This window comes from Myzus persicae, unplaced genomic scaffold (assembly GCF_001856785.1).
Source record: "Myzus persicae strain clone G006 unplaced genomic scaffold, MPER_G0061.0, whole genome shotgun sequence".
Taxonomy (NCBI): Eukaryota; Metazoa; Arthropoda; class Insecta; order Hemiptera; family Aphididae; genus Myzus; species Myzus persicae.
This window is the reverse complement of record NW_019100658.1, coordinates 514,284-532,422: the sequence shown is the minus strand read 5'-3', so window position 1 is coordinate 532,422 and position 18,139 is coordinate 514,284. Positions and strand designations below refer to the sequence as shown.

At 30.1% G+C, this 18,139-nt stretch overlaps 2 protein-coding genes across 5 annotated transcripts; one reads left to right on the top strand and one right to left on the bottom strand.

The window, feature by feature from the left end:
• The first annotated feature begins 3,221 nt into the window (after positions 1-3,221).
• On the top strand, positions 3,222-11,201 carry LOC111039343 (protein enabled). Of its 4 annotated transcripts, none has more exons than XM_022322841.1 (9): positions 3,222-3,703; positions 7,411-7,576; positions 8,914-9,069; positions 9,165-9,280; positions 9,350-9,447; positions 9,588-9,865; positions 9,941-10,132; positions 10,374-10,629; positions 10,814-11,201. In XM_022322841.1, the coding sequence occupies exons 1-9, from the start codon at positions 3,699-3,701 to the stop codon at positions 10,840-10,842; spliced, it is 1,296 nt and encodes a 431-aa protein (XP_022178533.1). In that variant the 5' UTR covers positions 3,222-3,698; the 3' UTR covers positions 10,843-11,201. The 4 variants fall into 4 exon arrangements, with proteins under 4 accessions (XP_022178533.1, XP_022178539.1, XP_022178516.1 ...); XM_022322847.1 differs by lacking the exon at positions 3,222-3,703 and adding an exon at positions 4,054-4,377 and having other exon boundaries at positions 9,386-9,447; XM_022322824.1 differs by lacking the exon at positions 3,222-3,703 and adding an exon at positions 4,056-4,377.
• Positions 11,202-12,625: 1,424 nt separating this feature from the next.
• On the bottom strand, positions 12,626-15,866 carry LOC111039335 (T-complex protein 1 subunit gamma-like). Its single transcript, XM_022322811.1, has 2 exons — positions 15,635-15,866; positions 12,626-14,442 (listed from the first exon to the last, which is right to left on the bottom strand). The coding sequence occupies exons 1-2, from the start codon at positions 15,726-15,728 to the stop codon at positions 12,881-12,883; spliced, it is 1,656 nt and encodes a 551-aa protein (XP_022178503.1). The 5' UTR covers positions 15,729-15,866; the 3' UTR covers positions 12,626-12,880.
• Positions 15,867-18,139: the final 2,273 nt, after the last annotated feature.

The following is an 18,139-nucleotide window of genomic DNA, read 5'->3' as shown; positions in this document are numbered from 1 at the left end:
CTAGGAATATACTAAGAACTTTGTATTAGATTTTCAAGTTTTCATTAATTTTTTGTTTGTTTTTCTCTGCTCATTTGAAAACTACCGAAATTTAAATTGGCAATAAACTTGACTTTTAAAGTTAAACTTTTTACACCATTTATCAAACTTACGAAAATATGTAGATAGATAGGTTCATCGTACAACGTACGTAATTAATGTGGTACAAAAGTCTGAAAATTGTTTTGTAGTTAAAAATACACTTAAGGTTTAAAAATCTAATACAAGATTTCTCATAAGTTTTTATTACCTAGTGGATTTCCGATTTTATAGAAACATTTTATCGTAATACCATGGTATTTTTTTCGAGATGGAAATCTATAGAATGGTATTATATTCAATAAATAGTTAAAATAGGTTTAGAATCATATGATCATTCTAATGTAATGTTTGTTTTTAAATACAATCGAACTTGAAGGGATCGGATAAAAGTTCAAGTTAACCTAAGTCAGAGTAGTTAGTTTCAGTAAATATAATTCGATCCTAAAGAAAAAATTAGGAACATTATAATTAACAGTAATTGTAAAATTTGTTTAAACATTTACCTGGCCCGTAGTGTTCTTTAAATGCGTTTACACTCGTTTGAGTATTGATAACGTTCTCTCGGGGGTCTCTGTCAAAACGGGTAATGTACATACAATTTTTACCGATTCTTGCTAGTAAGCATTATTCTAAAATATGAATCTTTTATATTCTTCTGATAGGTAGCTGGGTATTAGATAGGTCTATAAGCATACTCATGCGAAATTGTAGTGAATAAAATTAAAACTTTTCTCATGTCTTTATTGTATTTTGATTATTCTGAAAATTGTACTGTTATATAAATTATTAAATATAGGTACCTAAAATGTGTTACTAGTTATTTTAAAAGACTTATTTTTAGTTGTATATTATATGTTGATTTTTAATTGAGTTCATCGGGTAAATGTGGTTTCATAATTATTATAATTATTATATGTTTAATATAATGATTATAGATAAAATGTAAGTACACTATAATCAAGACAAGAACGATGCATAAAAGATAAATGATAAATTTCAATGAAAAATGTATAGTTTCTAAGACATGATATAGAAATATGGTTATTATAATTTATATATTATCTAGTACGATATTGTAGTTGTACATAATATGAATATCGGAATAAAATTCAACATAAAGACAGAAAATTAGTTCATTAATTAAACAGTCAAAATAATAAAATGTGGGGCAATCAATAATGATAGAAACGTACAATCAAACGATAACAAAGTGTATGCAAATATAGTTTCTTTCTACTCGTAAATGTTAGATAAAATAACATGATGGAAAAACATTATAATAAAATAATTAAAAGTAATAAAATGTTAATTAAGATATATTAATATAATTACTTTAGTGAAATTAAATCCAGTTTACTGTATATATTTTCGTGTCTTCACAGTACCGTCAGTACCTATATTATTATCGCATAATATTTCGAATTAAAACATTCTCAAAATCTTTCATCAACCATCCATATGAGTTTATAAGTTTGAAAAATTTTCTTTAGCTATATTGTATATTATAATACCCGGTTTTAGTGACTTAGTGTCGTACGATATATATTATTGTACACCTATAGTTGTGTTCTTCGTTTAGTTACATGATTATTTATGTAGATTGTAGGTTGTAGGTATATATAGTTTATTCGATTCATTTTAGAGTCTTGAGCATACAGGAGAGAATGTTGGAGACTTAGAAATATTAAATCATGTTGTCAGACACGTCATATGTTAGTGAGGGGGTGGGGGGTTGGAGCCAGCTATGGAGAGCGCACCTATTTTTCGAAAGAAAGCTTTCTTTGGCCTATCAAAATTTAAACGAAATAGCCGATATGTGTTTTAAAGCTGATATTGAGTGAGTTTCGCATTTTTTTACTGTTCAAAATACATTTTTGCTGTAGGTAGTCCATCAATTAAGATTAACTAACTACCTATAATTACCAATATAAAATTGATAGGTAACAGAACAAATAATAATAAAAAAATGTCATTACAATGTAATTGTTTGTATAAATAATTTGTAAGTATTACAACCATTGAACCTTGACACATGGAATACGAGTTATAGCAGGGCTTGATTGTTAAAGCCGTTTTTTCTCATACTATCGGTCATTCAGATATCCAAGTGAATAGTGTTATTTTATTTTCTACTATTCAGTTACTTTTTGAGTAAATAAAAAAATGGTAAGCTTATACTCCTGAAGCGGGATATTATCACAGAGCCACACACAGAGTTGTAATTGTCATCGTCATAATATTTTATGCGCACATCAAAGTAGTACGAGTACCGTATGTCCGTATGTACTGCGAGGCTCTAGGTACTTCAAAGTCATCAAACATCAGCTCTTCCGTTGACGTCGGTTTAAATGGAAAAGAAAAATACTGGTATAGGTACAAAAGTTACAATATATTGAATTACTGAGAATTCCCTCTCCCCCCCCCCTGTAACCTCAATCTGAATATTTCCAACGATAGGACATTTTCTCCCGATATATTTTTTAATGTACCTAAATTCAAAACCTATATTTTTAAAAATGAAATTTTTATGTCGGAATATCCACATATTTTTTCAGAAAATCTTTTAGTTAATTTTTGTATTTTTTAAATTTATATTTTTTGTTTTAAACATTTCTTAGTATTTCTTATTTATTATTATAATAGTGTGTACTTTTTATTGTGTCAAATAGATATTATGTATTTTGTTAAATGGTAGGTATCTAAATATCTATGTCTTTATTAAAAAAATTATCGGCTGAAAATGTTCTACTACCTACTTTGCAAATTGCAAATCATAGTCGGAAAGGAAATAATTGTCTATTTATCCCATAAGCTAATGTAAGCTGCAACAGTCCGTCGTCATTGCGGGCGATGCGCAGCGTTGCGGTGCGGACCACGATTGCCGAACACGACGTCGTCGACCGTCGGGAATCGGGGCCCGTGTTTTTATTATTATTATTGTTGTTGGTGTTTTTTTTTTTTGTTCGCTCTCGGCGGCCCGCCCCCACCGCCGGACGATAGCACCCATCGACACACGGCGCGCACCGCGGACGCCTCGCGCCCACGGCCTGCCGTGTGTGCGCGCGCCGTACGTGTACCTACACCACCACGGTAGCAGCGGCGGCAGTACCCAATCCATTCCGCGCACACACACGCGCACGCAGACGACGGTCGACGACAGTGTCAGTAACAAAACGCATTCGCTTCGAACGGGTGGCGTTGAGCACGTCCCGAGTGTTTGTGTGTGCGTTTTGTGAGTGTGCGTGTGTGCGTCGCTCGTGTCTATCTATCAATATATACATATTATAATAACACTTAGTAAATTACACACCGTGTGTACCGTGTGTGATGAACATCGGCAGTCGTGGTCGTAGCTCATCGGCAGACGAACCACCGACGTACGGCCGTCAGTCCGGTTAGTGTACTGCGTGTGCGCCCCGTTATTTCGCGTCATCGCCAGCCGTTGCACTCTTTCACGACACACGACGACGACGTCGGTGATGCCGAGCGGTTGCCCGTCCGCCGCCGCCGACGACGACTGTCTCTTCTACTCCTGAACCGCGGCCACGGCCACGACCGCGACCACGACGGCGGCGGAATCTTTGGACGCGACCACCACTGCCGCCGCCTTATCAATCATGAGGTGAGTCTCTGTATAATTGTTATTGCTATAGATACCTACCTGTCAACCGACACTCGGGTGATGTTATAAGATGTTATTGTTATTAAAATTTTACGTCGGTCGCGAAGTCATCCCACCCGCCCCATTTTCGCCGACCGGCGTGTACCGCGTTCAGTAGGCTGCAGGTACCACCTACCTCTATGTATTATTTTAATCGCGGAATGTTTTCCTTTTGATTACATGTTTTTCCCGCCCCGCGCGTGTCCGAACCACGTCTCGCCGCCACCACTGGCGGTTGGCTCGCGCACCCCACCCACCCCCGCGGGTGGATATCAGTGCCGTATTGTGCGGGGACGACGACGTGTTTGTTGCCGTACAATCTCTGGGCAGAGTCGCGGATTCCGTGGCTCCGGTAGTCCGGTACAATTTTCTATTTTTCGTACTGCGCGTCGTCATTGTCGTTCATTCTAACCCCATCGGCGCGACCACCCGAAACCACGGGCGCTTTTTTATTCTGTTTCGAGAAGTGTTCATGTCCAGCCGATATCCAACCGCCTCGTGAGTACTGTCGGTGTTCGACCTGTCCAGGTAGCCGTAGGTGTGTTCCGACAGTTGTTGCGACGACATTTTTGTTCGACGGTCGTCTAACCTCCCGACAACATGTCCGTCGCGCCACCGACTTCGGCCGACATTCGGTAAGCGTCGTTTTCCTTCTTGTCTTTATTTGTCTTATGTTCGAAAAACCAGTCGTTGGTAAACAGCTAAGCGTAGGTATATCTACGACTTTTACTCGGGTTCCACTCGCTCTGCCCCCTTCCCCCTCCCTCCCCCCAATTCCACACATAAAACGGGAACGGTCCTTATAGTCACTTGGCTCAAAAAACTCGTCCCTTTTATCTTATCTGTACGACTGTACACAAGAATGTCAGATATCTTAATGCGAAAATAATGTTAGTTTTTTTTCAAACCTTTTAATGCATTTCATTTCTTTACTTTAGTCTGATTATTTTTAACGAAATATTTGACAATTACGTAGACAGTCTCTAATGACCGTTTGTGTCATTATAGTATTAGACCTTCGCGGAATATCATGACAGTTTTACCATTTCAAACCAATTAATGAAATTACAAATATATCCATGAGTCATTTCGAAAACTTCGAATTCCGATTAGCTGACAAACGTCAGAAGTATTTGTTATCATGGTGATTAACTAATATAATAATAATGACTAATGACAGTAATTATTTTATGTTTTAATATCAAGTAATTTACGAATTTTAATTATTGATTGTAAAATAAGATATTATTATCTTTTATTTGCCAATACAAATTTAATTGTACCAGTTTATCAGTAGTATCCATAATAAAATTATTAAACATTGTTTAGTACACCAATTTACTTCCAAGAATAATTTATGCGCATTGAGTACCTAATTTAATTTGCCTATAAAATATTATCCGAGTATTGTCTACTGTGTCATTTGTTTTTTGTTTATTGTTATTCATGTAGGCTATTTAATTGAACCTACAACATATAACTGTAAACATTTAAGTCAAACCCAACAAATAAAACAGGAAGTTGATAAAAGAATTCACAAATCACAATAAAAAATAATGTCGGCCCATATTATATTTTTATATTTATTATCTTTATATAAATTTACCACCCACATTTAGTATTTAGTAGATAATGTTTCATTCAAAATCTATTTTATGAATGTTTTGTTTTTATACTAAGAAAATTTAAAATTTTTTGGAATAAATTAATATTTTCAGTATGCTTTCATTATCTTTAATACCTAACATAATAATATTTTGAATTAAATGATTTTATTAAATAAGGGGGAAATGTGTAATTTATGTACCTATCTTTAATAAAAAATTGTATTATTTTAAAATAATTCGCTTAGGTATTATGAAAAATATTTTTGTTTTTTTATTAGGTGCGTATCACATATCGTTATTTGTTAGTATAGCTCACTATCTCTTAATATTATTATCCAACAAGACAAATGTTGACATGTTTTTAACACATTTTCCACTGTGTTTATATTATTTTTTTATTTTTTTATTATATTTATTACTCTAATATTCTTGTCTATCTCTAACATATTTATATAATTTTCTGCAAATATAAATGTTTAGGTACTAAAAAATACATTAAATTGTAACTTGGAAGGTATTATATTAAACTTAGTAGTTTAAATTGGTGGGTACATACATATTATTTGTAAGGTAGGCAGAAAACCAAATATTTGGAAATAAAAGTCCATTCGAATGCTATACAATTGTACTCTTTTATATTTTTAAAATATTTTGTTGATCATAATTCGAGAAAGCATAATATAATAATAGTACATAATATAGATAACAGATAATAATCATGCATAGTAATAATAACTAACGGCCTAATAGCCAATGTTACGTACCTATTGATATAAGAAAATTGTTATTTATTTATTGTTATACTTAATGTCTTCGTATAAACATCATCTACAATGTATTATAATATAATATCTAATTAAAATTTCAATATCTCGAGTTATTCTTTTTATGGTGGTTCTGGGGGGGGGGGGGCAATGCCCCTGGACCACCCATAAATACTCCACTACCTTGTATTAAACTTGAGCAACAAACTAATATTATAGGTACTACCACTTGTTTTGTATTGGCATTATTATTTTTATAGTTGTGTAATTTTTGTTTAAATGTAGTATATACCTGGACATTGTTTATAAATTATAAATAATAATATGTATATTTATAATCAATGATAAGACTGATGTTTTTTGACTAGGTTCATTAACTACCAAGAGGTTCAATATAAAGCAAGTTATTATTATAAATTATAACTTACAACAGAATATATTATGTATACATGTATTCATATAAATTTTAAAATTTTTTTCTGCAATTCTATTTTTAATCTTTTGTTATTTGTGTAATGTCATGTATCACCGATTTAAATTCAAGTTAATGTCTCATTATTAAAATTTAACTGTAAAATAACTATAAACTATAATATTGTCAAATCAAAATTTAAATTTTTTGAGTATGTCTTCTTTCTTTATTTATTATATATATATTCTCAAAATCATTCTTTTTAAAAGATTATAACTATTGAACATGCTTAGAGTAATTCTAACAAATATATAAAATTATGATAATATTAAATGAAGTAATCAAGATGTTGCCTGTGTTATCTATTTAAAAGAAAAAAGGAGTGGGTACCTACTTTTATGTTATCACGACTACTAACAATAATAGATACTGTACATAATATGGACCTGGCTGCGTCGCTGCATTTGCTTGGACAATTTAAATTGAATGTCCCTCGATTTCTCGATTTAGATGTGATGTAAATCTATATTAAGTAGGTCTCAGAATAATCTAACTTAACCTAGTCCTATCTCGAAAACTACCCTAAGTGGTCTTACATAACAAGTTGAGGGCCTGTCAATAGATATTTTCAACTTGTCCGAGCGAGTGCAGCAAACAAATTACAATATCAGGTCTATAAGAACTGTGGTTGGTAGACGCTATAACTAAAAAATACCCAGTAGAGAAAAAATAAATATAAATTACAACTAATACTGATTAATAATATCTCAGTTATAAAATTTGATAGGATCAACTTTGGTTATGCTATGTAAGTTATACTACTAACTATTATATAAGTAAAAATTAGTACCTATTATAAATAATTTTTTTTATTGATTATTTTAGTGAAACAAGTATTACATCAGCCAGAGCATCTGTGATGATTTACGATGACAATAGTAAAAAATGGGTTCCAAGTGGAACATCATCAGGCCTTAGTAAAGTACACATTTTTAAGCATGTGATCAATAATACATTCCGTGTAGTTGGAAGAAAACTACAAGACCATGAGGTATTTTTTTAAATTTAAAAAATAAAAATGTTATGCTTAATATTGAAATTATTTAATTATTATATAAGTTAATTTTTTGGCTATCTTTCAATAAGCTGTCTAAAATAAATTTGGTTTATTGTAGTAAAAATTACAGTATAGTATGCGGCTCACCTATATTGTATAGAAAAAAATAGCAATTTAAATAAATCAAAAACCAAGTGATTTTCAGTTAAAAAAAAAAAAAAATAGAATTTATTTTAAAAATAATCTATCAATAAAAAATGTGAAAGAAAATATGAATAAAAAAAGCTGTTATGAATTACCCACAAGACATAATTTCACATCTCTTAGCATGTTGACTGGCATATGACAACTGGTGGTCACTTGATATGTATTATTGATAAACCAGTCATATTTTTTATATTATAGTATTAAAAAATTTATATCTTTATTACATCAAACATTTTTGAGTGATTCCCGCTACTCCGCGGCTCTTTTTTAGTACATTATTGTAGCGCTATGAAAAAGTTAATAGTATAGAACCAAATTAATTTACAGTCGCCAGCGGTCATGTTATGTGGCGTAGTGGTATTGATCAACTATGTGGTTGTCACAAATGTATACAATTTGAGAACTTAAGATCAACACCACCGGTCATATATTGGCTAACATGTTAAGAACGAATCAAAAATATTATCACTTTTATTTGATTAAGTCTTCATTTGTATTATATATTTTCTTACCAATTTTCAATATGAGAGGCCTCCAGAGACTCAATTTTTTGTGTATCGTGGAATACAAAACATTAGTAGACCGCATATTGGGGACAGCAAATTATTTTTCTTTAATACCTATAATATATTAACACCATAGGCTTTAATAACATGGGTCTAAGCCATGCCAAACTTTTGAATTTCCCACTTAAAAAAAACTGATGATTTTATACATACAAAACATTTGTTTAGGGTTAGTATAGTCATAAGAGCTAGTACATATAGAAACAAAATAATATTCCAACTAGTCATAGTACCTGAGCTTCAGTCAACATCTCCAAATTTTAAACACTATTTCCTTCTGTGCCTAACACTAATTTTGGGTTTTGTTTCTCATTTCATTTTGTTTTTGATGTATTTTCTTTATATTAAACATTTTATGTATAAAGAAATAAAAAAATATTCAATTCAATTATTTAATAGAATTCCCCTGTTTTATTATGCATCAAATTAAATTTTCTTAAAAATATGTTTATTCCTTTATTATAATCAATATCCCTGTGATCATACTTTAATTATTATATGCACACAACAATTTTATTATTCTAATATTATTTGTTTGTGTTCTAATGTTTTGTACAGGTTGTTATTAACTGTGTCATTTTAAAGACACTAAAATATAACCAAGCAACAACAACATTCCACCAATGGAGAGATAATAAACATGTTTATGGTTTGAATTTTAGTAGCAAAGAAGATGCTGATTCTTTTGCACGAGCTATGGTGTATGCTCTCGAGGTATTTAATATTAAATTATTGTAATTTATCTATAACTGTGCTTATTTATTGGATTAAAGATAAAGAAAGGTTTATTAAGCATTTTATAAATTTAGGTTTTAGATTCTGTATCCAGGAATAATATTAATAATCCGCATAATCATGTACCACCTCCAGCACCTCCTATATATCAACAAGCAAATGGACAATATGATGAAGATATGGGATACAGGTATTATTATCATAAATGTATTTTATACATCCAATAAATTACTGTTATCTAATTGCTAATTTAACTCAGAGATTGGTGTACAAATAATGTACCTAATCATTTCAGAAGTATGACGAAAGACGATGCTGCAATTATCCAAGAGAGGAGAATGTCTCAGCAAAATCAAAGTAAGTTGCGGTTATGCATATAATATTTACTTGAAACTAGTATTGTTAGTTATATTAATAATCAAAAATGTGTATACAATTTTATGATATAAAAATAATTTTGTATCATTTGATATAAAAATAATTTTGTATCATTTTAGTCGTTAGTACAACAAACGGTTTACCAACCATTCCACCTGCACCTCCTCAGTTGCCTTCTTCAGGCCACCATCGCACATCATCGGCTCCGCCAGCACCAGTTCCTCCCCCTCCTCCACCAGGTATGTCTAGCCCATTGCCTCCCCAGCCACCTCCAATGCCTGGCAGTTTACCAAGACCTAGTAGTAATGGAGAAGCTGATCACAGTGAATCTGTTGCTGACCAGACATCGTCTTTAGCTATACAGTTACAAGCAGCTCGTTTAAAACGTACCAATAAGGTATGTTATTATAATTATAAAACTGTAAGACTGAGATTTAATTTTTATGTCCCTTTTATTTTATTAACATTAAAGCAGCATCCAGCTGAAAATAGTGGTTCGTCTACGAGTAGTGCTAGCAGCGGTGGAAGTGGAAATTACGGGACCCTTGGTAGAAATGCTAATGGTGGCCAAACTGGTATGGCATCAATGATGGATGAAATGGCACGTACATTAGCAAGACGTCGAGCTGCTGTTGAAAAGAAAGAACCAATTGATTGTCCACAAGTAAGTGTTAGATTTGGTACTTTCCTTATAACATTTTGGATAGTATTATGTAACATGGGGCTTTATTTTTAAGAGCTATTCAACGTCCCAAAATTATGTACTTACCTTTGAAATTGTTGTAGTGTGTACAAATATAATGTCCTGTTAAAAGACATCTATGCCTAATTAATTATACAATGAATTGTGCATTCATATAAGAAATCTTTTCCCATATCATAATTAACTAAATTTTTTCCTATAGGATGAAAGTGTATCGCCTGGAGACAAAAAAAATTGGAATCGTAACGATAGTCAAAAAAGCTCATTAAATGGTTGTGAAAGTCCTAAACTTGGCCGAAAACAATTGTCTGCCACTTCCACTGAAGACTTGATAGCATCTAAGTCATTTGGAGACAATTGTATATCAAATATATCATTAGAGTTACAGACATTAAAACAAGATATACTACGTGAAATACGCAAAGAATTGAACAGAATGAAATTGGAAATCATTGAAAGTATGTAAAATTTTATTTATTTATTATTTGTTTGCTCATTATATTTCATGGTTTAAATCAAATGTTGTTTATCTAAGAATTGAATGACACTGTTTTCTTGAATCCTAATGAAATATTTTTACACGAGCAAACATTGACAATCATGATAATATTTCTAATTTTATGTGGTTTTAATGATTTTCAGGCGTAAAAGTAGAAATTAGCAAAAGATAAGTGAACAGCAATCTATGAAACAAGTATCAAATTACTGATATTCATTTACAATTTTATATTGATTCGATGCTTGTTCTTTTTTCTATTAAGTGGACATTTTCGAACTGAATCTCATTTTATTACTGTTATATGATTTAGGTACACTCATAGATATTATTATTGTAAACCTATTTATGACTTAACTCATTAATAGCTACTTAATTTAAACTATTTCTTACATAATCAAGTTATTATGTAGCGCATATTTTTTATATCAAAATTGTTTTTTTTTTATGTGAGTGTAATCACCTTATGATTTAAGTGTGAACAATTTGTATTATATTATTTATGAAAAAATAAAAAGCATGGTAAACGCTTCATTTTATGTATTTAACTACTTATGTTTTAACTTTTTTTTTTGGTAATTAATAATTATTAATTATTACTTTTGAAAATAATAAGATTATTTATTTCATGTGCTAGCATCATACTGAATGCACACTTTGAATATGCTCAAGATAATGTATCTCAAATAAATACACCATTAATAAGTATCATAAATAAACCGTGTCATATCTGCCTCAAGGAAATTCTTCAATAATATATTTAGGTACTTTTTGGTTATCCTCACTATGCAGTGGACTATTGTCGGTTGTCTCAGTTTGGTGACTACATTTGAATACGGTATAATATCATGGAATAGATTAAATTTAATCTATTCTATGGATTGTATGAAAATGTATTAATCGAAACATATTATATAAAAATGATTAGTTGATTAGTTAATAAATATGATCACACTTAATATAATATCAATGATAACCAATATAAAAATTTAAAACAATACACACAACGAAACCTCAAAAATAAACTTCTATAAAAAAAAACTCAAGTATAGAAATTTGATAACTCTGTGGTAGATGCTTTGCCATCCATACTAGAATATTTCATTAAATGGATCATTATGAGTTTGACATTACATGAACTTGACCAAATAACTTAAGATGTAGACGATCTCCTTTACAATTGCGTCGTCCAGCCATCACAACAACCCATTTGAGGATCAATAAAATTATAATATATATAATTGTTTGTGGTTAGATGATTAAAACCAGCAATTTCTAAATTTGTTTTATAACCATGTCAACAATTTGAATTATATATCGGAATAGATAGTTGTACCATAATTTATATTGTTTGTGATCTTAAAGTATAAATGCAGTTTGCAGTCCTATATTTACCTCAATTAAATAACATCCTTTATATTCTCTACAAATGCCTGCAAAAGTAGTAATAAAATTGTACCTTAATAATTAGATAGTAGTGATAATTAAGTATTATGGTAACCAGAAAATCGTAGGTAGTTCCAAAAAGTACATTTTTTATTCTAAAATGCTTAATTGATTTTGCAAATAGGTGACTAAAATATTTATGTAATCTTTGACTGATTGAAAGACAAATATATGTTGGTTAACAAGGATCTACCACGAGGGATGGAGCTTGCTCATACAAGCATGTCACCTGCAATCATTATATATAAAATATACTTACCTATGCCGGCAGTCTTTTGTGTCAATGCCTTCAGCTCTTGACCTAAGATTTACTTGTATTGAAAGTAAAAAGTTCTAGTACTCTGATCTGATGGCTGTATGCCCACTGTTGTTTTATTGAGATGTGTTTTCTCATATTATAGTTAAAATAATCAACTGGTAAATTATTTAATAATTAATAGTATCAATACAATAATCATTGTTGTAATAATGAATAATTAAACATTTTTTTTTTTCAAATTTTCAAATTGCTTATAATTAAAATGTTTTTACTATAATAAGTTTTTAATAAATTTAAATGCTGAGTAATTTTTTTAATTAACTATCAAAATCAATTGAATATGATGGCAATGATTTTATTTAATATTAATGTCGTTAAGGTACAAAAAAATAATTTTAATAACAAGAACAAACATTAGAAAAAGTATTTAGTATAAATGAGCAAAAGCAAGTTTTGGAAGGTATAGAAATGTTTTTAAAACTAATTAAGTGATCAATAAAAACATGAATTATTCCTTCATAGATTCTGCGGTTGGCTGTGCAGATGGTTTTGACTGTCCATCATCTCCAATCTTCTTAGTTCCCGATACAATATCATCAATCCGCACCAATAAGATAGCAGTCTCAATCGCAGTTTTATATATTTGTGATTTAACTACAATTGGTTCCCATACCTTTAGATCCTTCATATTGGACATTTCTCCAGTTTCACCATTAATGCCCCAATACTCATTGCCTCTGATTGCATGTTTTGCTCTTAATGATGTCATTGTCCTTATAGTGCTAACACCACAATTTTGCAAAAGAGTACGTGGTATCACTTCTAATGCTTGTGCAATAGCTTTATATGGCCACTGGACAACACCTGCTATATTTGAGCTTTTTTTCAACAGTGCCTGCGATACAGCCATTTCAATGGAACCACCACCTGTAACCAATCTGGGGTTCAACATTATGTTTTTAGCCACATGCAAAGCGTCTTGTAAATTTCTCTCAACCTCATTCAATATATCTTTGCTTGGTCCTCTAAGTAAAATAGTACAAGCTTTCGGGTTGATGCATTCAGTAATGAATGTGAAATATTCATCACCGATTTTTTTAATTTCAAAACGACCAGCTTCAGTACCAACATGGATTTCACGAAGCTCATCTGTCCGTGTCACTATTGTAGCATTACAAGCTCTTGCAATACGATTGTTATCAGATTTTCTTAAACGTCTAAGCACAGATATATTTGCTTTCATTAAGTAATGTTGTGCTAAATCAGAAACTCCCTTTTCAGTACATACTAAGTCTGGTTTCAATGCAATAATATCATTGCACATTTGTTTTATAAACTCTTCTTCAATCTGTAATAACCTAGTAAAATCAGTTTCTTTAACAATTTCCACATCTGTTTGACTTTCTCCTTTTTTGAACTCCAAGGAACAATCTAAAAGAATGATTCTAGGGTTTTTGATTAATCTTCTCATTTTAGGATGCGTGATGTCTTTGTTTAACATAATACCATTTAATAATTCAGAATCTTCAATTGCACCTCCTGGCAATTTCTCTACCTTAGCATACTTTTTTATATCAATTTCAGTACGGCCATCCTCTTGAATTTTAACTGTCTTAACAGCATTCAAAGCAATGCCGCATGCTAAGTCTGACCAAGTGCCAATAAATTTAGTACCAATACATGATTGAATTACTTCAATAAGTTTATTTTCATCATCCATAGGTAAAGGGATACTGAATTCTTTATCCAAAATATTTAACATGTCTTCAAGAGCTTGGCGGTATGCCTTAATGATGACAGTTGGATGAATTTTTTGTTCCAAAAATTGTTCAGCAACACCCAAAATTTCACCTGCAAGTACTACTACTGAAGTAGTACCATCACCAACTTCTTCATCCTGTGTACGCGCAATCTCAATAAATGACTTGGCTGCTGGATGCTGGACAGTGATTTCTCTTAGAATAGCATTTCCATCATTTGTCATCACAATTCCACCCATTGGATCCATTAACATTTTAAGCATAGCTCTAGGTCCAATACAAGTACGCACCACATCTGCAATTGCTTTACCTGAAATTATGTACAAATATCATATGCTTAATACAAATGTAATTCTTAAAAACATATTAAGATACTTAAGATATTTCTAATAATATAAAATATAAAATATTTAATTACTACTTATAACCTTAAATTTTAAAGTATAATATTGAAATCAACATTGAAATATTTATTTTTTAACATCTTACAAAAAATAATAGGTACTATAAATTTTTTCAAAATAAAATATATTTAAAATAATACAAATTAAAAACCACATCTTAAAAAGATTTTTTGCTAAAATACTCATAAAATAATATATTCCTTAATTTTTGATTTTTTTCCTGCTTTACTTTAATTGGTATTTGCTCATTACAACCTAATATGCATACATATGAAGTGACGCACATCTTAAGGATACTAATGATTTTCGTACTTGATAAGCTGTTAAGAGGACGTGATACCTTAGTTTAAAAATTATAAAAATTAGTGCAAATTGACCTCTTATAAAATCTAAAGGTAAAATTATTATCTAGGCAACTTCATAGGTTTTTTATTATATTTTAATTTTAACGCGTGTTATGAGTATTTTAAAATTGTAATTTTTTTATACATCTTAAAATACTTATAACTTGTGTTAAAATAAAAATATAATAAAAAGCCTATGGGGTTGCCTAGATAATAATCTTACCTTTAAATTTTTTAAGAGGTCAATTCACTTTAATTTTTAAATTAACGGAGCTACACGTGTTCTGCTGAGTGTACAATTTGCTATGTTACGCACTTGTAAGACGGAGACAACACATGCAGGTACACGTCTTCTTAAGAAATAATTATGAGATTTTTTAATTTACAATATTATATCATTAATTATTGGAAACTTGACAAAGTCAATTGATTAATTACCCCAGATGAGTTGAATAATATTTAAAATGACGATTCTCATAAATCAAAATAATAACTAGTTGAGCATCACTCCCTATGCTACCCGTGACGATTAATATTTAATACAATATTATTATAAAAACTTATATTCTTAACAGTTGATTCCTACATAAATATAATTACAAGTAAATACACATATTATGTAACGCTACATAAGTCTACATAATTAATATGTATATTAGACATTAAATTAAGTAATTGTTATTCAATTTAAAAATGAGTTAAAATAAATCGTCGATAAAAGAATGTAAAAGACTAGGCATAAAACAAATTTTACCTGCGGCTATATTTTCTTTTTGAACTTTATGTCCAAATCTTCTTTTGGTGTTGGTGTTTAACACTAAAACTGGTGCACCACTCTGGGACATCATTTTCGTAAAAACGTACTACGAACAAATAATAATTATTGCTAAAGTTAATTTTGAAACTGTAAAATATCTCGAGCACGAGGCAAAATTTAGAAGCCGGCAGCCGCAATTCACAATACACACGGAATTCGTAAATCGTAATCATTATCTGATAAGTGATAAGCTTGTATCAAATAAATGTGATGACGCGATTGGTTGTGATCGAATTTTCGATAGTTATGTAAGTTGATCGTTGATGTTTGTTATTATTTTGTAGAATACAACATGTATTATGTAAAGCTTAGTAGTGTTAGTACAAGTAGAGGCCACATAACTGGTGACTCGTGTCTAACATTACGTACATCATCAACGTTACAGTCATCTAATCTTTAGGCCATGGCTCTATCCATTGTTTAATGTCTATGATCTAAGATGTATTTTTTTCTATGGTAACGACCGTCCACTACACAACTATAGGCAAATACACTATCTTGATAGTTTTTTAATTTTGTGGAACACTATTATGAAACACAATTATATATGTCTATGCATACTACTTCAAAAAAATTAAAATATATAGTTGTATTCAATAATTAGACATTTCTGATGCTACACATAGAATTTCAAATTAATTAGGGAACTAATTATTAATATAGGTACTTATCTTATAGAGGTGTATAAGCGAACTAGCGTAGTATGTATAATAATAATACACTTTTTGACTGATCTCCAATCTTTTAAAATTTTCATAATTGTCCTTATAATTTCCATTTCAGGCCCAAAGCATTATAGATTCATTTTTTTTCAATTCATACAGTAATTTTAAAATAATCAATAAGGGTTTATTATATTATTATTACTTTTCAATAGTTACCAATTCGTCTTAGGCAATAAATTCTAAAACAAATGAGGGTTTTTATCTTCAAAGGTTGTTGAACTTTTGAAGAATGAATAATGATACTTAAATTGATGCAGTTCTGCGAAATATTTAATACATTAACATATTATTCATAGGTGCATCTTTGAAAATTATTATTTTCTAAATGAATAATTCTAAAAACTGATATTTTGGTAGTTTAACAACTCATTTTGTAATTTATTGTAACCATTTTTTATACGGGTTATACAACATAAATGTGATAAATCAATTTTTTGTAATGACGCTTTGTTGAGTTACGAGTACGGTATAAAACTTTTGATGATAAAAATGTTTATATCAAGTAGTTTGTTTTTTACACATTTTTAAAATATCAATATTTATTAGAAACATATTTTTTTGAAAATTAATACCTTTAATACCTTTTTTGGGAATATTCTGGCATAAATAAAACTTAAATAATTTAATATTTGTGTAATTTTCATAATTTTTTCAGAAGAACCAAACTAACTAGCACCAATTTTTGATTTTGGCAAGTATTCCGCCATAGAAAAAACGGTTTAGTAGAATGCAGAAGTTCAAGAATGTTCAGTTGTCGTTTTTAGATGACGACATACTGATAATATGTATTATTCGTTATTCAAACTAACTTGGTGATCGTATGGATTATAGAGGTTTACTGTTTTTTTTTTTTATGATTTATTATACTTAATAGTTCATACTTCTATAGTACCTAGGCATTTTTCGTTAAATATTGATAGGTTTACTATGAGTATGTTTCAGACTGCAATTGTGTAACTATTTGATAACATTACTGCTATTGAGTAGGTAAATGCAAACTAGGTACTGCCACGGACAAAGATATACATAAAAATGTATTTTGATAGCACTAACAAATAATTTTTAATAATTTAATGAAAAGTCCTCCAAAAAACCTTATGTTTTCAAACTAATAACATTAATTCTATTGTTATCCAAATAATAAATTCTTCTCTATGCGTTGTGGAATTCTGGTACTTCTACTATGAATACAGAGGAAGAAAAGATATTCAAAAACAGTTTTTTCTATGTTGCGCTTTAGTGAGACAGAGTCATACATGCAGGTATAACGTCCTCTTAAAGCATAATAGAAAACAAGAATAATTGTATTACTTAATTTATGGTTATGTAGATGCTGAAATAACCCAACGATCAAAAAAATTTAAATGTTACATATGTAATGTAAAAATAGTGAGAGGATTTCTGATATCTTGTAAAAATTTACATTTTTTTAAGGCATAATATAGGCATGAATAATTTCTTATTTGAATAAAAAAATTAAATTAACACTAAAATACCCTGTACTAGAAAATATTATGTTACAACTACATACTGGAAACTAAAATCTATTTATTTAATGATATTAGTACTAAATGTTATGCAAACGCTTTATTTAGCATATTAATATTATATAGTAAAATAAACTTTAGCTAAATTGTTGTGGAAACAAAAATATAAAAGAAATAAATATTTGAAAATTTAATTTAGCCCTAGTATTTTAATATTGTTTCAACAATTT

Bases quoted from the DNA above. Each gene is read 5' to 3' on its own strand.
- LOC111039343 (XM_022322824.1), top strand. From the start codon at position 4,343: ATGTCCGTCGCGCCACCGACTTCGGCCGACATTCG. The intron at 9,448-9,587 runs GTAAGTTGCGGT...GTATCATTTTAG, and splicing joins AATGTCTCAGCAAAATCAAA to TCGTTAGTACAACAAACGGT. The intron at 10,630-10,813 runs GTATGTAAAATT...AATGATTTTCAG, and splicing joins GAAATTGGAAATCATTGAAA to GCGTAAAAGTAGAAATTAGC.
- LOC111039335 (XM_022322811.1), bottom strand. From the start codon at position 15,728: ATGATGTCCCAGAGTGGTGCACCAGTTTTAGTGTTAAACACCAACACC. The intron at 14,443-15,634 runs GTAAAATTTGTT...ACATAATTTCAG, and splicing joins AAAAGAAAATATAGCCGCAG to GTAAAGCAATTGCAGATGTG.